This window comes from Apteryx mantelli, chromosome 18 (genome assembly GCF_036417845.1).
Source record: "Apteryx mantelli isolate bAptMan1 chromosome 18, bAptMan1.hap1, whole genome shotgun sequence".
Classification (NCBI taxonomy): Eukaryota; Metazoa; Chordata; class Aves; order Apterygiformes; family Apterygidae; genus Apteryx; species Apteryx mantelli.
In genome coordinates this window covers 2,704,237-2,726,195 of record NC_089995.1, presented here as the reverse complement: position 1 = coordinate 2,726,195, position 21,959 = coordinate 2,704,237, and the positions used below count along the sequence as shown (strand labels likewise).

General features: G+C 41.8%; 1 protein-coding gene and 1 long non-coding RNA gene across 3 annotated transcripts in view; both read right to left on the bottom strand.

The window, feature by feature from the left end:
* MMP24 (matrix metallopeptidase 24) overlaps nt 1–21,959 on the bottom strand; it is a 66,404-nt gene that overhangs the window by 21,349 nt on the left and 23,096 nt on the right. For both annotated transcript variants that reach the window (XM_067307929.1, XM_067307930.1), the window contains one exon: nt 6,468–6,629. In XM_067307929.1, the coding sequence (XP_067164030.1) occupies nt 6,468–6,629 (162 nt within the window). The remainder of the gene's footprint in view (nt 1–6,467; nt 6,630–21,959) is intronic.
* Nucleotides 15,263–17,871, bottom strand: LOC136993637 (uncharacterized). Its single transcript, XR_010886037.1, has 2 exons — nt 17,056–17,871; nt 15,263–15,705 (listed from the first exon to the last, which is right to left on the bottom strand). It is a non-coding gene; the product is annotated as an uncharacterized lncRNA (long non-coding RNA).

The following is a 21,959-nucleotide window of genomic DNA, read 5'->3' as shown; positions in this document are numbered from 1 at the left end:
GGAGGGTCATTGGGAACAAGTGTATAGTTTGTCTCCACGCTCTGAACTCTACAAACAATAGGAGAGAGGTTTAATCACAGCATTCAAAAAAAGCCCCCAACACTTCAAACACCCAAGCCTCAAAACACAACACAAGAAGCACTATTATTTCTACCATTTCCAGCCAGTCTTCCAGTACGGGTAATGCAGGGACAGTTAATGCTGTTATCTCATCAGCTGCATGTGTTGGTTCATTTGTGACACAGTGAGAAAAAAAGTTAAGTTTCTTTGTTTTGAAAGAAAATAGCACTGTCAATTTGCCTGTAAGGAGGAAAGATTCTAGCAATTTTCTCAAATGAACACTGAGATGAACCCTTTTGGAAATGCCTGTTCTGCTGTCTTGAGTGCTAATACTTTAGGACAAGCTGCATGTCTCACAATGGTGAGCTCAGTGATGGCAACCATGTGGCCTTTGATGCCTATGTTTGAGCCCACGGAACTGAACCCACAGTGCTGCGACTATAGGGCTTGCGCTGCATTTGGATTTTGTGAACTGTTCAAAAGATATGGCATTGGCTTCACCTGCATCACCTAGCATGCATCCTGCTTCCAACTTGCCTGGTCCTGTGCTATCTGTGATCAATCCGAATCCACACTGCTTTGGTTACACAATCGTTCTGTGAGCTGCTGTGACAAGGACTAGTACTGTAAGCAGGAGGCCAGGCCCATGATTCCTTGTTACCTTGTGTACAAGTACCAGCAGGACCAGCAAGTCCTTGACACCTTTGTTGCTGCCACTGCTCATCCATCTGATCATAATGGACTGAAACCTCACCTTCTTTACCCCTGCAGAGCAACAGTTCTAGATGGGATGAGCAGTCACAGGAAGAATCACACTGTTGTCAAGAGCTAGGATCTCCTAGAGTAGATGCACCATTTTTGGAAATGAAGATTACCCTTTCAGTTCTCTCTTCTGGAGGCTGGTACTTGTCCTTCAGCAAGATGGACATTCAGCACAATGCCAGTGTCCTTAGCCTACTGCTCATTTGGCATGGGGAGATCCACTGCAGGCATGCAAATCCATTAGGCATACTATGCTTTTCTGCCTCATGATCACTAAAAATACCACCTTTCATAGATAAGGGTCTTTGGTATCGCTATATGCTTCCCACCTTCAGAGGATATTATCAGAAAACAGACTTAACTTTTGTAGGCCCTGTATGACAGCAAAACTTGTTCTGATGGTCCTGTTTACAATGCAGTGCTGCCACGTGGAACTTACAGCCTTTTGCATCAAGTATTTCTGCTTCACAAGCCATCTTGCACATGCATGTAGCTTATATGGATCTGGGATTGCTCTATGGGGACCTGTATGGAAAAGGTGAGGGAGGTTGTAAAACAGGAACTTGTTGCACAGGAACAATAGGGCTGGAAGAAGGTGCTCTTTGCTCACAGATACTGTGCCCTGAGGATCCACTATTCCTGGATGTCAGAGGCGGTATTGACCAGTGCTGACAAACTTGTTCTTTGGCCAGGGGCTTGTGTAGTCATTATTACAACCCTGGACCTGAGCCCTCAAGGGATGAGCACACACACTGACTGGTAGCTCTTCTCCTGGGCTGTAGAAAAGACACGTGAGAAGCTGACGTTCTCAGTGAGATTCAGGAGAACCCAGATCCTCGAGGCTGTCTCCAGGCTTAATGATTTGGTCTATCTTTGAGTGGACAGGAGACCTTTCCTTTGTGACCTTAGGCTTTGAAAGGGTCTTGGAGAAGATGGCCTGGCTTACCAGTTCTACATTCTAGAGAATGAGATATGGATCAGTGCAGGAAAAGATCTTCCACCCTTAGGGACTGAGCAGTCAGCTTTCTGTCATACTGTTTGATCAACATGTCATAAACCAAGCCACATTGATCTTGGAGGCCAATTAAAAATTTGTATTTGTATTGCTTCTCTATCCTGTTCTGCATGCTTAGGGTCATGTGCCAGCTTATATACTTCTATTGCCACTTAGATATCTTGCCAGCTGCAAATATTTCGTCTAACTATGTTCTCTCCAAGTACCCATGTGGACATCATTTTTGTTCTGCACATCGTATGAACCCCTTTGCTTCCAGACACGGTATCAGGATAGTCATTCCCAATATGAGAGGCTGCTTCACAGCCCACTGCAAAAGGGTGCTTAGAGAAGGACATGACGAACAGATGAACCATTGCTGAAGGATGATCAGTTCAGGCTGTGGCAAGGCCATGGCTGAGTATGTCTCTTCTCTCCTTCTGCACTGCAGCTGCCTGCTAACCTGACCTCAACACTATGACAAGTAAAGGAGTCAGTCAGCTTAACTGGATATCCAGGGGACCTACACACAAGTATTATTTCCAATTTAATTCCTTCCTAGGCAAATCATTCATAACATGGGCACATAAATAAATTAAGAGAGATTCTTCTGAAAAAGACATGAAATAAACAGTCACAGTATTTCCCCTGTTTTGTCATGGAACATGTTACAAGGAGCACTTATCAGAAGATGGAAATACTGCTGACTTGTCTTCCAGCTCACTCTGATACACACACTGAGTTGCTGGCCCCTCTCATCATTATCTTATAAGTAGAAACAACATTTTAAACATTGACCTCATACTAATCAGAACGAAGCACAAACAAAATTTTACATCACCTACTGTCTCTTTAGGTGAGTTTTGAAATAAATCCAGAAGAAAATCCATTCAACAAATCAGTTATATGATAGATTTAGACATATTCTTTTTCCTATGGCTAAACACAGATACAACATAAAAATATACTTGAAACACATCATTCTCAAAAGAAAGAGACAAAATGGACTTAAATTCTAATAGAGCCTCTGTTCTTTGTTCTAGCAGCTCCATTGGAATGAAAATTTGGAGGTTTTAATTGAATTTATTTTTAAAAAGATGCTACAGACAACACAGTGGCTCTACGATTTATTTTGTAGAGTATGGTCTTAAATGATATGTATTGAGTGCATGCTACTGCACTTTAGAAAATGTTAAGGCAGCGAGAAGCAGGAAGCTTTGATTTTTCGATAGGTGCTTTGGTAGAGGGGCTTTTAGCATCCCCAAAGCACAACAAAGTGGATTGGTATTGTGGAAAAAAGATGCATTTAGTTGAATGTTCCTGCTAAGACTACAAGAAGAATATTTCAGCAGTTACTTCTAAGCTGTAAGGAGTTCAGATGAAAAATCTGTCATTATATCTCCTATCTCCTGTTTCAGGGAGAAACATAACCTAAACTTTCCATCTTTGCAACCCATAAGGATTAGACCTATTTTTAAATTAAACTTCAGTTTCTGGGTCAGAACTCTGTGCTAAAGACTGAAATCTCTACCTGGAGAAACAAAGATCCGAATGCAGAAGCTGCTGCTTCTTCTCCTGTCGGGACCAGATAATCTTATAACCACCAACACCATCCCCAGCCCACTCCATTTTGAAGGCCTCAGAGATAAGCCTTCAATGACTCCAGGATAGTCAACAAACTCAGACTGCATCAGGTAGTAAGTTCATACTGCCTTTTTTCAAGCTCAGTTTAAATTTCAAGCATGTTATATTGCACAAGGAGAATCTTAACTTAGTATGTGGCTAAAGTTTAATGCCACTAGGTAAGTAAAAAATAAGTGGAAGTCTTGTGGTGCTGCTTCTCAGCGTAGGTGGTATGGTGTAGAGCTCTCTCTGTTCTGTGTTATAGCTGTGTGCAAGGTGCCATGCTGTGCTCTCAGGAACATAACTGTCGGGGCCCTGAGTGCACTAATAGGCCTTAATAGCCCTGACCAGACTCGGCACCCCCATATGCCCCCAACCATGGCTCAGGACCCCATTTCAGCTCAGCCCGGGGCTGTCAGGCCCTGCCTAGCAATGCCATAGTAGTGCTGGTCTCCAGCTCTGCCACAGCCCTGTCCTTCCCAGCCACGGGCTTGATCCCAACCGGCACCTGCGGGTGACCACCTGCACTGGCCTTGGACCTGTCTCATCACTATGGACCTGCCCAACGATCACTGGACTGTGACAGACCCTGGTTGCTGTCACCAGACCTGATCCTGACCCCAACCTATAGACTGATGTCCTGGCCTAACCTTGGACCTGCCTCATCACCATGGACTTCTTTGATGATCTGGACTCTTGGTTGACTCCAGCTGCCCCTGGGCCTGTCCCACTTGCCTTGCCCGGGGGTGGTGGGATGGGCCCTGGCCAGCAATGTCCCTGCCCTGCAGGCCTTGCTATTGCCCTCGATTTTTAGCAGCTTTCAAAAATGAAAACTTAGGTACATTATTTAATGAAGGTTTAATGCTTATTACCCCAGCACTTCATTTAAAAGCCATCCAGAAGAATCACTGTCATCCAGAGTATTTTACTGTGTTAAAGTATGCATGATACCATAGGACAACTGACATGCAACTTCATCCTATTAATGAATGGTGAAGAGAAATCTTCAGTTACACTGCTGGAAAAGAGCCAGTTCTCTCTAGGTGTACTACAGACCATCTTATTTTAAATGTTGAACCTTATTTATATATCTACTTTGCAGTGAGATGAACTGCACTCTACAAATGCCTGTTTATTTCCATTGCCTAGACAGGGGTCAAAGAAACTAGCCCAGACAGAGATGTCTCTTCTTTAGGCATCTATGTTGAGACAAATCAATTTTATTCCAGTCACCAAAGGAAAATTTCAGACTAAAATATCTGACATACAATTTAGACCTCTAAAGTCTTTCCAGACTGCTTAAGAATTTTATGCGTCTTGGCACAAGTTCTCTTAGCAATAGTTTTAATTTCAATGGCAGACCAGTGATGTAAACGTTGACTAGTATCGGGTCTGCCATTAATCCCAGCAGCAATCCATCAGAAACATCAGCTTTCTGTGATGATTTCCCACTGACAGTGACCATATAAGTATTTTTCAGCTCTAATTCATACAGTATCTGCTCTACTGATCCTGGGTATTAACATTTTAATCCAGACGATATGCAGCTGTGAACGCTGCATAGCTACATAGCATTGTTGCTCTAGGCTACTATTAAGTAATCTGTGAAACTTGTAATTTCCTCAAAGAATGAACTCAGGCTTGTTTTACAGAAGCTATTTTCCACAAACTGTCTCAGCTACCTTTCATTACTTTCCCACATTAGCCTTTTTAGCAACTGAATCTGGTATCAGCTTTTCCTTCATTGGCCCGAGGAGTGACCCCAGACTAAGCTGTTCTCCAGCTACCTGTGTCATTCTGCTTGCCCTTTTCACTTTGTCCAAACGGCAGATAGAAAACTCTCTTAAAAAAGAAACAGACCTTACACTGTCGGAAAATACAAGCAGTTGAGATAGCCAAGTACAGACAAGATCAGAGAACTTTGCACTCTTGCATTTATCAGCTATAGAAGAATCATTTTCTTTACTAACTTCATAGAGGATATGCTTACTGCAGTTTCTAAATGATTGCTCTGACTTGCTCGCTATGCAATCAGTGACTCCTTGTAGTGACTGATCATAGAGCAGTACCTATTCCTGCTAACAGCTCAAGAAATGCAGAGGGATACAAGGGATATTTGTTTGTGGGAGCCCCTGAAGAACTGTCACCTTTGCTCACCAAACTGCGTAGACCCCATCTGAAGGCAGAGAGGAGTATCAGATCCAGCACCTCACAGCCTGTTAGCTTCTTCTAGCTCAGTCTTCCCTTGACTGTGGCTCCTAAAACCTGCGTTCCTCTCTGCTCCCCTCTTCTTCAGCCACTTGCAAATCATTCTCTGAAAGTCCTTGTGCTCACATCCCTTATTCTTTCACATGGTGCCACATCATCTCCAACCCCCCAGTTTTCTCCCCTAATCCTTTTGCCTCCTTTTCTCTCTTTTCTCCTTGAACCCATATCTTATATGTTATGCAATGATGGTTTTTTTTTCAGCTGGAGATTAAAAAGAACTGTTTCCCAAGCAGATCCAAACCTCTTTTCCTTACCCTCTATACATGGAGAAAAAAAAATGAGCGCATAAATGTTTTTTTTTACTTCCCTTGATGTTCTTCACATTCCTCCCCTCTATTTGCATTGGCTGAAAGATGATGGGAGAAGGTGCAGGGTCTGCTGGAGGAAGGTGTTCCTGAAAGATAACCTTTGGGTACAGGGGTTTCTACTAAACCTTTATATTTCTACTTTCTACTAAAGTAGAAATAAACTAAACTTTCTACTAAATCTTTCTACTAAACCTTTATATTGGGGATATAGTGAGGCATGGAGGAGTAGCAAGATCACAAAGGTTTGTTTATTCTGATTTGCAGATTGACACTGCCACAGGAACAGACGTATTTGGCTGCGGATCAAGGGCTTTAAATGGTTCCGAATTCAGCTACAGCAGAAAATCCAGCCCACTGACTTCAAGTATTTTGGAGGAATACCTGTTTGTGGCTGTAAAACACTTACTACACTTGGGCTAAATATAAATTCACGAGTGGACATTGTTGCTCACCATAGATTTTCTGAATTCCTTGGAGGTCATCCTGGGGCAGTTTGAAGTTGTGTGTTTCCATGTACTGGTAGAAAGGAGCCATGATAGCACTGGGATCATTGGAGTGTTCCAGACCCAATGCATGCCCCAGCTCATGGACCGCAACCAGAAAGAGATCGTTCCCTGCGGAAAGAATGCACATGCAGGTTAGTATCACAGCCACACTGTTAAACAGAATCCCAAGCTCCATTTGTTCATAAAGCAAGAAACTACTGCTTTGCTATCCTATTGTGTAGCAGGGCACAGTGCCACTGTCAGCTATGGGAGAGATGGGTTTAGTCCTTAAATTCTGTGTGGCTTCTACAGCCAGTGTCACAGAATGGCCAGGAGCCTCCTAACCCATGGCCACATAGAGCACTTCCAGAACAGGTAAAACATGTAGCTGCCTAGAGTGAAAGGATACCAGAGTCTACAGAAAGCAGCCAAAAAGTAAACTGTTCAGACATCATTGACTTCTTATCCCAAGCTTAAACACAATGCTGCCAGCTGAGGTGAGAGCACTGCCAGTCTGCTAATCAACAAGGGGCTGCGGTGGGAAGGGAGCTTGGTCTCTCTCCTAGGTCTGCCAATGCCGCACTCTTCCCTGACCTGGACCACAAAATCCCAGGGGAGATTTGTGAGGCACCAGCCAGGCCTGGCAAGGCAGAAGGAAGGACACAGACTGGAGCTAACATGCCCTAGAAGCACACTTGTGATACCTGGGACAGCCTCATCTCCTCTAGCACAGGTTCCTCAGCATGTTTTACTTTGCCAGACTCCTAGCACTGCCACGTCTACAGGAGGTCAGCACAGGTAACACCATGCTTCTGCAGGGGGACAGAGGCAGAGCCACAGAGAAAAAGGCTGGTGACACTGGTTTGAGACCCAATGGCAGGAGGGAGGAGGGAGGAGGAGAAGGACATGCTTCCAACAGGAAGAGAAAGGGCTGAAGGGCCCTATCTCTTGCAAAAGCTGGCAGAAGAAGGGAGAAGTTGAGGCACCTTCAACTCTGTGTTACAGGCATATGCTCCACTTCTGCCTCATGGATCTGGGCCCCCCATCTCCTTGTTCTGGTGTAGTCTCTGGATGCCTTACACTGTGAGGGCACCTTGACATGGGAGGACACACAAGCAATGCCTGTGTGAGGGATCAAGATACAGCCAACAAAGAAGTAAGAGACTCCCCATGCCAATAAAATGCCTGAGCACTCACCCCTGCCCGCATGGGCCTTCTCTGCTGTTTTTGGCAAGGCACAAACATGGAGCACTCGCAATCAGACAGAGAACAGAGGTGGCAGTGGCTGCTCAGTGGCTGCCTTGCAGGCCTGTTCTAGCATCCCAGTGTGCGAGGGAACAGTGCCTGCAGGAGCCACCTCCCCATATCACCCAACTGCCCTTATCTTAGAGCTAACAAAGTTCAGTTTTATATATGCAGCTGAGTTGGCCTTGGGATAGGAATTACAATAGTGATTCATGTAGAACTATCTCCACTTTTCAAATACTTATTGTTTCATTGTCATCCATAAAAATGTGACAACAGTGGGTCAGGGGTTTGCAGTTCTTCACAGAGTGGTGCTTTCCCTGCATCTCAAGATATCTTACCATTAAGCCAGTAACGTACAGTGCTCAGCAGGTCATACATACTGCACCAAAATGGTTAAATCATCTAAACGTTGAGGAGTTGGAGGGAATAACCATCTGAATATGCAAGCCATATTAACATATACAAATATATTTCAGATAAATTTTCAAATACATTTGTTCAAATATAAATGACCAAAAACATGTGGGCTGCATTTAGCCATATATACATTTAAAATTCCAGAGTTTCTGTATTCTGAAAATCTGAATGTGGACTTACTTAAGAATAATTTCTTTTTAGTTCATTGCTGGAAATCTAATGTGTGCAGAACAAGTCAATAAAATGTTTGGTATAGTATAAAATTTATTAAGCAGTTTCATGGTAAAGATCGGAGTGATCACTTTTTATGGGTTTTCAAAAACACTCTAGAAGATAGACCCAATTTTCAAAGGGGATTCAAAGACTCAAGGTTCTGTTGAAATTTAAACGGACTTAGTCTCCTACATCAACTAAATGCTCACGAAAACTTAGTTTTCATTGCTACCACAACTATTCCCACACAGAAGCCCATGGTAAAAGTCCCTCAGTACAGAGCTGACTTTCATAGGAAGAGGACAGTGTCCATGCTAAGTGCTTAGAGACTCTTCATCAGTTTGGTGGCATTTTCCTCTTTGTTGAAATATCTGAAGAATCTTTGTACTGACAGCATATCTAGGATTTGTCTCTATATAAGTCAAACACAGACCAGGCTAAACTTTTTCATGAATATAAGTCCAACCACTATCGTCATTTAAATTTGGTTTAAATAACCTTCAATAACTTGTTTCTACCCAAAACAAATGTCAACCCACTACAGAGTGGGAAAAGAGAATCACACAAAATCACAGAATTGTTGAGGTTGGAAGGGACCTTTGGAGATAATCTAGTTCAACCTCCTGTTCAAAGCTGGGTCAACTAAAGCAAGTTGTTCAGGGCCTTGTCCAGTTGGGTTTTGACTACCTCCAAGGATGGAGACTCCACAACCTCTCTGGGTAACCTGTTCCAGTGTTTGCCCAGCCTTTATAGTAAAAAAACTTTTTCTTATGTTTAAATGGAATTTCCAGTATTTCAATTTGTGCCCATTGCCTCTTGTCTTTTCACTGGACACCACTAAGAAAAGTCTGGCTCCACTTTCTTTACTCCACCCACATCAGGTATTTATATAGATTAATAAGATTCTCTGTGAGCCTTCCTCAGGCTAAACAGTCCCAGCTCTCTCAGCCTCTCCTTGCATGAGAGATGCTCCAGTCCCTTAATCATCTTCATGACTCTTTGCTGTACTTGCCCCAGTAGGTCCATATCTTTCTTGTCCTGTGGAGTCCAGAACTGGACACTGCACTCCAAATGTGGCCTCACTAGTGTAGAGTAGAGGGGAAGGATCACCTCACTCAACCCGCTGGCAACACTCTGCCTAATGCAGCTGAGGATAACATTAGCCTTCTTTGACACAAGGGCACATTGCTGCCTCATGTGTGTCCACCAGGACCTCCAGGTCATTCTCTGCAAAGCTGCCGGTCAGGCCCCAGCCTGTACTGGTGTATGGGATTATCCCTGCCCAGGTATAGGACTTTGTATTTCCCATTGCTCATCTTCATGAGGTTGCTTTCTGTCCATTTCTCCAGCCTGCTAAAGTCCTTCCGAATGGCAACACAAGCCTCCAGTGTATCAGCCACTCCTCCCAGTTTTGTATCATCAGCAAACTTACTGAGGGTGCACTCTGTCCCTTCATCCAGGTCATTAATGAAGATATTAAACAGCACTGGCCCCGATATTGACCCTTGGAGAGTATCACTAGTGACTGGCCTCCAGACAGACTTCATGCTGCTGATCACAATCCATCAGTTCAGCCCATTTTCAATCCACCTCACAGTCCATGTATCTATTCCATACTGCATCAGTTTGTCAATGAGGGTGTTATGGGAGAAAGTGTTGAAAGCCTTACTAAGGTCAAGATAAACAACAGCCACTACTCTCCGCTCATCCTTAAGCCAGTCATCTCAGCGTAGAAGGCTATCAGGTTGATAAAGCACAATTTCCCTTTTGTAAATCCATGCTGACTACTCCCAATCACCTCCTTGTCCTTCATATGTTTGGAAATGGTTTCCAACATTATTTGCTCCATCATATTGTCAGGGATCAAGGTGCAGCTGACCAGCCTTCTGTTCCCTGGATCTTCCATTTTGCTTTTCTTAAAGATAGGAGTGACATTTGCTTTCTTCCAAGCCTCAGAAACCTCGGCCAATTGCCACAACCTTTCAGAGGTAAACATGAGCAGCCTTACAATGATATTAGCCAGCTCCCCCAGCACTTGTGGTGCATCCCATCAGGGCCCATGGGCTTGAATATGTTCAGTTTGTCTCAGTGTTCCCTAACTTGATCCTCCTCTACCAAAGGTAACTCCTCCTTGCTCCAGACTTTCCCACTGGTGTCAGGGGCCTGGGATTCCTGAAGGCTGGTTTTACCAATAGAGACCAAGGTAAGGAAGGAATTGAGTATCTTGGTATTTTCTGTGCCCTTTGTCACTAGGGGCCCTGCCCCATTCAGCAGCAACCCCCCCTTTCCCCTAGCCTTCCTTTTGCTGCTTATGTACTTGTAGAAGCTTTTCTTGTTGCCCTTCATGTCCCTTGCCAGATTCAACTCCAGATGGGCTTTGGCTTTCCTAACCCCACCCCTGCACACTCAGAGAGTGTCTCTGTACTCCTCCTGGGTCACCTGTCCCTGCTTCCCCTATTGTATGCTTTGTTTTTACGTCTGAGTTTAGTCAGGAGTTCCTTGTTAATCCAAGCGGGCCTCCTGCCACCTTCAGCTTGAGCTTGGAGGAGCTGATCCTTGACTATCAGCCAGCTCTCTTGGACCCCTCTTTTCTCCAGGCCCATCTCCCATGGGATTCTTCCAAGCAGATCCTTGAAGAGGCCAAAGTCTGCTTTCCTCACAGCCAGGCTTGTGATTCTATTTACCTTGTTCCCTTCTCTCAGAATCCTGAACTCCACCATCTCATGGCCACTGCAGCCAAGGCTGCCCCTTATCTTCTCATCCCTGACTACTCTTCCTTTTTAAGTATCCAGTCCAGCAGAGAATCTCCCTTCATCAACTCCTCCATCACCTGCGTCAGGAAGTTGTCATCAGTGCACTACGGAAACCTCCTGGCTTGTTTCTGTCATGCTGTCCCTCCAGCAGATATAGGGGTGGTTAAAGTCCCCCATGAGGACCAGCATCTGTGAATATGCGGCTTCTTCCAGTTGTTTGAAGGCGGCCTCATCTACTACTTCTTCCTGATGAGGCAATCTGCAGCAGACACTCACCACAATGTCACCCATGTTAGTCTGCCCTCTAATCCTTGCCCTTAATCTCTCAACTGGCTCATCATTCACCCCTGGGCAGAGCTCCATGCATTCCCACTGCTCTCTCACATAAAGACAACTCCCCTCCTTGCATTTGTCTTTCCTAAAGAGCTTGTATCCATCCAGGGCAACACTCCAGCTGTGCAAACTATCCTACTGTGTCTCTGTAATCTCAATGAGATTATAGAGTAGAGCCTCTTTTTGCATATTGTTTGGAGAAGGAAAAAAGGCAATGCTAAGAGAGAGAAGACCTGACATAAATGGAGACCAAGTACAACACAAACTGGAGGAGATGAGATGCCTGGTAGCAGTAAAGGAAGGGCAATCTATGCACCTTGACAAGACAACAAGAGAATCGCTCTTTTCTTGCTCTATGTGCTTGCTGTCCTTCACCGTGTGCAAAGATGTCAGTGCTATGAGGCACTAACTTGTCTTTTCAATGAGAACCTTATCTTAATTGGATTTTTGACAGTGCCTCATCTGCGAGCTTCTCTTCTACTGCACACTTCACTTTCCCAATCCCATATCCTCTAACTTTTACCCTCATACTGCACAGCCCTCAGCTCCCACACACCTTACCTACTCTGCCCACACCCTTGCCCTGAAGAGCATCATCTGAAGAAAAGTCCTGGATGTCACAGAGCAAGAGCAGAAGCAACATGCCAGGTTGCTGTGCATAATGTGATGAACAGGGAAATGACCATGAATGCCTCTGATACATGATTTCACCTTCCTGTATGATCAAACTGCAAGGTGACAGGACAAACAACTTGCCCTGGGAGCCATATGCTTGCACATCTATCTAAAAGGAAAGCTTTGCTTGGTAACCTCATGTGACTGGAATTTCTGGCATGGATCCAAAGGAAAATTAAGGCTCAAGCAACCTCAAATACTTTGTTTTAGAAGATGATTTGAGTGCATACCTTGACACGGCAGAACATACGTGTCCTTTCCATCTAACTGCACTGAGAAAACTAGGAAGAGTTCTGAGCTGATCTGTAAGCCCAGAAAGACAAAGGCTCACACCTGAAGAAGTCTGTAACCAGCCATGGCAGGCAGGCCTACCAGTTATTTTATTACTGCATATAAACACACCTTTCTCCAGTCGTCATTACGACTCACCTATACCAGGAAACACAGGCATATGGTGAAAACAGCTGCTTCAGCTGAGTTTTGAAATACCATTTTGACTGACAGTGGTGTATGAGGATGCCATGGAGCATGGGAAATTTTGGCTGGAGAACTGTTTCTTTGACATCTTTCTAGAAAAAATGTACCTTCCTCTTTCTAGCACAGCAACAGAGCACAAGTCAACACTGGAGTGAGAAAGCTACCTTGAAGGAGGTTACATTGCTGAGAGGACACTCAGACTGGAGTAGCGATGTGCTGGGAGCTGGTGGCTGGAGCAGATGAAGCAGTGCTAAGGAGTTTCTAGGAAATGAAGCGACCTCCACAGAAAGTAGGACAAGGAGCTCCTGTTGTCTCTCAACAAATATGCTGATTCTCAATGCTGTAGTTGCTTCCCATCTCAAAGCCTTTGATTAAAGGCAGTGGAATGGCACCTAGCACACACAATCTCCATCTTCTGCTCCCTCCCCAGCCAAAGATTTCTCACCACTGCTTCATTCTTCCAGCTTTCTTCTTTTCCAGATGGCAAGTGGACAGCATGTATTTTGTGGGAGGAAGAGACAGAAGAAAAAAGTCTAAGGCTACTCTGCAAGCATACAGTGCTCAAAAGCCCAGCTCTGGGTTCTTCATCCTATTTTTCTTGTGGCATCAGTCACAATGACACAAATAGCAAGAAGTTTTAAAATTCCTTTTATTGTTGTAGATGGTAAGGAGTTTTACAGTGTGAAAGAAAACACACTGTTCATTTTCCCTTTCAAAGGATGGGCTATGATCTGCCTTGAAAAGAAAACATCAAAGTATAAAATTATTGCCTGACAGTGTACTTATCTTCTCACATAGCCCTTAAGCTGGAGCTGGTAGTGCTCTTTGCTGTTATCCACTGCTGTTTGGCTGCCATTTGGAAACTGTCTACTCAGCTGATCTGCAGGAGTCTTGAAAGGAGTATCTCTCAAACTGTTTCTGTCAGTTCTTGAACGTGCAATAAGATCTCCGACCTTCATGTTCTGCACAATACTTGTCTGAACAACCTTTTTTATTAATGTTCATCCTTTTGGAGCAAGATTCAGAAGGGAGGACAGATAGTCTAGCTTGATACTTCACTAATTGTATGGAAATGAGGTCAGGCAATATGACAAAGCTCCTGAATTTCCTGTTCAATCCCTCTCCTCCAAGACCAAGAACAAGTAGCAAGTTGAACTTGTGTTCAGTGTACCCCAGCCATCTGTGTCAGTGAATATACAGGGTAAGAAGGAACTGAATAGCCTAGCTTTGTATTTGCAGAGGGAGTTCCCAAGGGAAATCCAAGAATTTCTGCTCATTTGCACCATCTGTACAAAATAAATTGGCCTGGTCAGAGACCTGCATCCTCCTCCTTCTTCCTGGTTCTCAGTAGGTATCCAGAAGTCCACTAATAAGCATCAGAGAGAGCATTTAACACTAGTCTTCCAAGAACTCCTAAGACTGGGGGTAGTTTTATAAGTTGGCTCATTGACTGAAATAGTTTGACTTAGCTAGAATATAATAAAACATAAAGAAACACAGTTAATTTAGCTTTAAAGCTGTTGACATGTTTACCTTACCAAAACATTACCACTAGAAAAAGTTATAATTGAGGGCATACCTATAACAATGCACAAGCATTGCTCATTACCATTATCATGATGCCAAATTAGGTCAACACATGGATAACTTCTTATGTTCAGTTCAATAGTACTGTTAAAGCCCATGCACACATCAGACGCAGATTGCACACTACAATACATAACTTTAAGCATGCATTGCTTTTTCTTAATTAAAAATAAGCTAAGTTTCTGCTCAGAAGAGACCTCCTCTCTTTTGGGGATAAATTGGGATATAATTGCAATATAATGGGATAAATTGCAATATAATCATATATATCAACTCCTTGGTTAAAAGCAGCTGTTTGTAAGATACCATATCACTTTGCAGAGATAAGAAACCCATGGTTTTAGTGAAACAACATACAGAAAACTGTAGTCACAGATAAACAGATTTATATATGATTTTCCTTCTAGTCATATCCTCCATCACTCTGGCTTCTTTGAATTGTCATCTTTGGCTGGAGAAATGGCTATTAAATCAGATAACAGACATCTTGGGAAAAGTTTTCCCTGTAAAACTGCTGGCACATGCCTTCTTTTACAGCTTCATTCATTTTAGCTATCAAAGTTCATAACAAAACCATTTCTTTATTTGACTATAAAACACTGCATATTGGGGTGTCCAATTCCTGTAGGTCAGCAAAAGCACTCATTTAAATCTGTATAAGCTTAAAGTAATAGGTCACAAGGATACTATTATGGCAATACAGTGATATTAGTGTTAATATGGCTAGGACTCCAGCCAGTTGTTACTTGTATAATACAGACATGTTGCCTATATATATATCACTGAGCATGACAGCAATATAGCTGCAACAGGTGTAGGTAGATTCTGTACAGCACCTAGCACAGTGCAGTATAAATCCAGGGTAGTGCTTCTATGACAACAGGAGTACAAATTAATAATATGGTATATCTAATTAGTAATATGAGAGGAACTGTGAATCTCTGACCTTTATTGCATTAGTTTTATACTTCATGAACTGTATCATCATGCTAACACAAATCTATGTTAGATTTTTCTACTTACTGCAGTTTACGCAGACATAATTAAAGAGACAGATAAGAAGTTTAAATTTTGAAATTTTATTAAAGCAAAAATAATAATGAAGAAGTCAGATCATTGGTTGTGACAGTGCCATGCCTAGCATAATTACAGAAGAGATGGTGTGAACTAAACATGCTTTTAAAATACACTAAAATGACCTCTTGAAGTCCAGGAGCCATGTGGAGACAATTGTTTTCCAAGCACAACTTAAAGAAGCTTTAGGGCGACTCTAAGCTATGCCTTGGCACTTACATCTTCAGACCTGGCAGATCGAAACTGTCAAACAGAAGAACATGTGATTTGTCTGTAATCCTCTGTCCACCTCCACAACATGCTCCATTCAATAAAGGCTGTCTTTGCTAAAGGCTTTCAATCTTGCATATGAAGATCCGGAAGAAGTGTTGATACTGCTTTTCCATTTGTTTGCAACAAAAAAGAGATGTGGAAAAGAGCTTTTCAACCTAGAAAGGAAGCAAAAATGTGTTAAAAATAAATATAGGTTCATTTTGTTCATAAACTGTTATGACTGCAAATTTAGCAATGAATATGACACATCTTATGGACTTCATGCAAACTCTTAGTGTGTCTTTAAACAACTTCAGTGGAGAAAGAAGTGTGACATGTAATCTGCACAGAAGCTGTACCATAGGCAGGTAACAAAATGTTAGCAAAATGAGATTATGGGGAATGTCACTAATGGTAATAGGGTCAATTTAACTCTAAACTTTCCTGTCTGCAGTGTGACAACTCATCGAGCAGCTGCAGGATTAACTTGTACAAGCTGTGAGGTGCTCTCCTTTATAATAGTTTCTCAAACATTTTTTAAGTGCAAGTCCCCAGTCGACTCATCTGAATATTACCCCTTCTCCCTGTTTCTCAAATGATATTGCAGCAGCTCAGTTTTTTCAGGGTAGATGAGTAAGGACTAGCTGTAATTCCTGGCTGCAGGTATGAACACTCGCTTGATCTCACCCTCACCCTGAAGGAACTGACTCATTGCCAGCAATTAAAGATTGGTAGACATTCCTGGTCAGGGCAAACACACCATAACCTTTTAGAGCCACTACTCCCTGGGAGTCAAAAGCCCCAGATGAAGGGCTTGAGGTGACACAGCAGACATTTCATACATGAATCATTGCACCTTTTGTGCACAAATACTACAACATTAGCTTTCAGGACTCCTGGTTCAGGAAAGCAGAGTGCAGTCTGACACATATGGTCAGCACAGTCACAACAGTGCATTTTATATCATCTGCATGGACTGGACATCTCAAAGCAGGAATCTCTATCAGTGAAGTAATGACATCATCTCTGTTAGTGTAATGCCAGAAAGGGACTCAAATCTCCATGAGATCAAGCGACTGCAGAGGACAAAAAACTACACTGTATTACCAATCATCATGAAAGATAGGCAGTTTGCCGTATTCTCTCAAAAGGTAGTTGCAAACTGACTTTATGGTAGTTGTGTTACAGACCTGAATAATGTTGCAAGCTGATATGTCATCTGACATGGTAAAATGGCACTATGAGGACAATCTCCTGTAGAAATTCACAGGAAAAATTTAAAATATCTTTCTGGAATGGTGAGGCCATAACTGTCTGTGTGATGTGGAGGCAAAACTGGGCAGCCAGAGAGAGGGGAAGCAGGGACTGCTGCAGCTGGCTTTGCAATCACAGACATGCACTGGAATAAGAATACTCTGCTGAAAAATATTCCCCTATCTTTCACAAGTGTAGATTAATTCAAAGCCTGTCATTCAATATGAAAATACCGAAGAACCATCAACTCCAAACTGCATGACCATACTTGCCTTTTATATTGTAAAGATCTGTGCAATAAAATAATTTTTTTTTCTCATCTTTGTAACCTATGGGAATGGATTTCTCCTCTTCTTAGATTGCAAATGGCCTCTGTTACTCTTTAGAAGTCAATCAGTGGTAAGCATTTTATTGTTTTCACTCAGAAATCTTAAATGGCATAGAATACAAAACTTTCAGGTTTTACCTTTTTTACAAGAGCTATTGCATGTGAACTCTGCCCAATGTATACAAATTTTATTAGCACATAATTCTCTAATTTGGTACAACAACTGGTCAAGAAAAGAAAAATACTTATAAAAGCATGTAAAATATAGATACAATTTTCATTCCACCAGTCTTTAAAAGAAGTTATGCTGGTGGTTTTATTTTTAAAAATTATGTAAATAAATTTGAAATCGATAATTTAGAGAGTTTTCCCTTTTCTCACTTTTTCCACTTTTCTGTTATGAGCTAAAAAAGAATAAAAATAATAATACAAAAAAGTCAAATTTGATTTACATAGACACAGCTAGTGAAGAAAGAAAGTGGAAGTCCAAGGGATGCTAAGTCCACCTTACTGCAAACAGCAGGATCTACAGCTAGAATTTAGTACTTCCCCCAGGTGGGGAACAACTGGAAGGTTACTATGAAAAAAGGATTTTGAAAGAGCAAGAAGGCTAGCCCAGTCTGCTCCAAACAGGTCTTGACCATTCAGTGAATGGAATGCAGCCAGTTTATTATAGATACTGCTGTGCATTGGCTCGCTCCGCTTTGCTTTACATAATCTGTTTTTTCTTCAGAAAGGAAGAAGGCAAAAGGACACTTTTTGGCTCACCTTGATTCTAATGTAACCCACCTTTTTTACATAGCGGGTATTTTTTCCTTTGTATGGAAGGACACATTATTCTGATCCTTACTGGCTCCTTTCTATGAATCTCAGAGTATCTCATTCTCTGTGGAAAGAAATATAATACTTTACTTCGATTATACACAAATCAATAGGATCCCAAATGCCTACACAAATGTATTCATACTATGTGTATAAAACAATCATTAACAAAAGTAATGGATAACAATGTTCTCTTTGGAACACTGTGAATATCAGGTGTATTTACAAATATATTGTTCTGAAAGTGGAAACTGAAGGTGATCCTTATTCACGAATTTCAGCTGTAATCAATAACTAGCACTGTCAATATTGCAAAGCTTTAAAATCCAGACTGCAATAGCACAGCACTACTGTTGCGCCACTTCTATCTTTATATAATGACAGTGTATAAAACAAAAGAAAGTATTACTTACAGAGATGCTGTCCATTAGTGAAGAAGAAGAAACTGAAGACAGAAGTCTTCCATTTGCGCTGGTGGCCTTTTTCTCTTCATTTTAGTTTTGTAATTCACACAGTAAATGGAACATTTGTTTCGTGTGATTGGCTATGATGATTGACAAGCTTCTCTGGTGGGAATAGCTTTTAAAAATTATAATTTGCTATAAATAACTTGCAAATCCTTTATTTAAGGCTTTCTATGTTTTAGCTAGCTTGACATGACAGGGACGTAATCTCAAACTGCTGCACAGTTAAGTGGACTGGTTTGATCTTTTTTTGCCATGGACAGTTATCTTGAGACCATGTGTCTATATGCTTGTTCTCAAATTTGATTCAACATTAAATATGATTTTAGAGAACTTTGGCTTATGGGAACCAGTCTCTCTAAGCAATTTTAGGATAATTCCAACCTTAAGTAGGAATGTTTTAGATACTGAATACTGAACTGGTTTTCTGCAGTGAACAAAAGTGCTGACCAACAGCATGATTTGGGGGACTGAAATATTATAAAACCTGAGAGAATAAGTTGAAATTTTAATAAAATCTTATGACTTGTACAACTTCCAACATCTATATGAAAGTCAGTCAGATAATGGGCATTCTGCATTTAAGGATTCATAAGTAACTTCAAAGCAGCTCTGATTTTCCCTCTGAAAAATACTGATGCTTATTTTCAAAAATAGAGTATCAGAAGCTTGAAACATACTGATGGATTCAAAATGCCATTTTTTACAACAAAACTCTTTAGATGGTTAGATGTTCTGTACCTGAGAAACCAGAAAAAGAAAATTAAAAAAGTATTTAACAGTCAAAAAGTGACAAAGACTATACATGTTCCTTCTTGTGAGTGCACGTGCTCTCTGTCAGGTTTCTCATTGTATCAAAAATTTGTAGATTGTCCTTGCTGGCCTCAGCACTTCCACAGAAAATGAATATGAAAAAAGTGGTAAAATGAAGAAGAAATGAGGCAGAAAAGTGAAGCAAAATGTAGTGGAAACAGGAACTTCAGAACGAATTGAAGATAAAAGACTACCAACTTCTAGCAATATGCTGGGTGAAGAGATAGAGCTAAAAGAAAGTGGTTATTTCCTTTTTCAGCAAGCATGCACTGCACCTGTACAACTCAGGTAAGTGGGTTGCAAGCAGAGAGTACAGAATCATCCCAGAAAAGTGAATAACAGTGCAAATCAGAAAGAATGCAAGGACTGGCTACTCTTCATTTCTCTTTGACCCCTCTCTCTGCCTAAAATATCACTCTCTCAATCAAACAAATCAAATACTATAAAGAATGTGTTGTGGACAATGTTTCCAAAGTGATGTGTTTTATAATAAACAGCTACCAGGTTTTCTTACCAGGTAAGAAAAGACAAACCTAATAACAAGCACCACTTAATACTAACGTTACATAACTTATCCTAATATACTTTCGGTACGTTTATACGATTAATCTAATGAATGCTTAGAGCAACCATTTAAATTCTTTTATTTTAGAAAAGTAACAATAAGAGGCGGTTCTTTAAAAGCATCAAAAATTAGGAAAAATATTGCCAGCTACCTTTCTGCACCTACAAGTATCAGTTCTCTTTCACGACAAATCTCAATATTAGAAGATTCTGTTTTTTTAGAAGGGAACTTGCTAATAGATAAGAGAATTTTATGAGTTGAGTACCTTGGTACAGCTCATACTTGTTATGAGAAATAACTGCAATTTACTCTGAAGTACTAGGTGCTAAAACGCTGTCTTCCTGGTAATGCTAAAGAATTACGGGAAAATTTATATTGAAAGGCATGTCTGGAGGTCATCAAGTTTAACTTTCTGCTTTAAGCAGGGCTAACTTCAAAGCTACATCAGGTTGCTCAGGGCCTCACCCAGTCAAGTTTTGAAAATCTCAAAGTGTGGAGTTGCCATAACCTCCCTGGGCCAGGTTCCAGAGTTGCACCACTCTCATGTTGAAGAATTTTTTCCCTTCTGCCCAGATAATGTTTTCCTTGTTGCAACTTGTGCCCCTTGCCTCTTGTCCTTTCTCTTTGCACCTCCTAGAAGAGTTTTGGTCCTCAGGTGGTGGAAGAATGCTATCAGATTCCCCCTTCATCCTTCTCTTTACAAGGCTGAACAAGCCCAGGTCCCCCGGCCTTTTCTTGTGTGTCAAGTGCTCCAAACTCCTACCATCACAGTGCTCCTCCACTAGACTCAATTCAGTTTGCTGACATCAGTCTTGAACTGGGAACCTCAAACTGCACACTCCACTGCTGTTAAACTTGAAACTTCACTGCTTTCCTCTAACAACGCACTGCTGACAAAATGGAAGTTGGCTTTGCAAAGAGATCTGGGTAAGAGGCAGGAAAAGTCTTCTGGAAGAAAATGGTCACAAAGAACAGGAAAAGGAAAAAAAAAGGCAGTAAGAATGGGAGGGGGAGAAAGAATTTATTTCTTCTTTTATTTAAAGAAATAAAAACCCTATCCAGAATGTAGATATGCAATATTTCTGCTGTAGTTTTACAAACAACACGTTTGCTCTGCAGCCAAAAGGTAAAGGGCAGCCCTTTCTCCTGCCCCAGCTGCCCATTTCTACATAATTCCTTCTGTGGGCCCAAGAACTGGTCAGCTGTAAGTTAAATGAGATCAGGGTAAAAAAGGAAAAAGACAAAGAACATTTGGCTAAATCAGTTCCCTAGTTCACACTGTGGCCACCTGAACCTTCCCTCTGGTTCAAAGAGGAATCACGTTCCAGTGACTGGGGGAAGCATGCACATAATTCCTTGCATAGCAGTTTAAACTGATTGAAGACCTATAGCATTAATCTGGAAACTAACTTCCTGCTGGACAATGTTTAATGGAAGATGAAAACTAAAAGCATGGCACTATAATTCTGTTTCTCATTCAGGGTCAAATTATTTAAGGCTTTGAAGGACACTCATCCCTGCAAAATCCAGGGACTGAATCTGAACAGGGAAAGCAATACATCTGGTTGTTGAGACAGTCTGTAGAAGGAGAACCTGTTCTAGTCAGATACAGTCCATAAAGTATGAAGACACTGCTCAATATCTCCATTTCTACAGGAGAAACTTCCTGTGTTTTATTTCTAAAAGCTTTCAGGGTATTCAAGATAAATGAATGGATTCCGTCACTGGCATGTGACAGTTAATGCAACAGGTGTCAGGAGCATGGGACAGCTATGTAAGACACCCAAGATGGATCAGATGGATAAAGGCAAGGAAGGGTCAGTGATCTAAAAATGGGATCGACTCCAAGGAGGGGACAGTGCTGAGGCAGAGAATTTGTAGGTATCCTGAGACATTTTAAGAGCCTTGAACTCAGCGGGAATAAAGTAAGTACCAGGACATTTAGGTTCAAACTCAAATTAATTTGGCACACTTGATTTCTGAACAGGAACAACCCAACCAGTGACGGGAGAGTGGCTGTATCAAGAGCAGAGCCATCAGACAGGAGAACAGAAATCTGACTACTGCAGAAGTCTGACTGACCTACACCCACCACAACAAGCAGAACTTAAGGGCAAAAAGACAAAGAGATGCTGAAGATTCAACCCAGGGCCTCACAAACACACAGTTAGAGGCTTAGCGAAA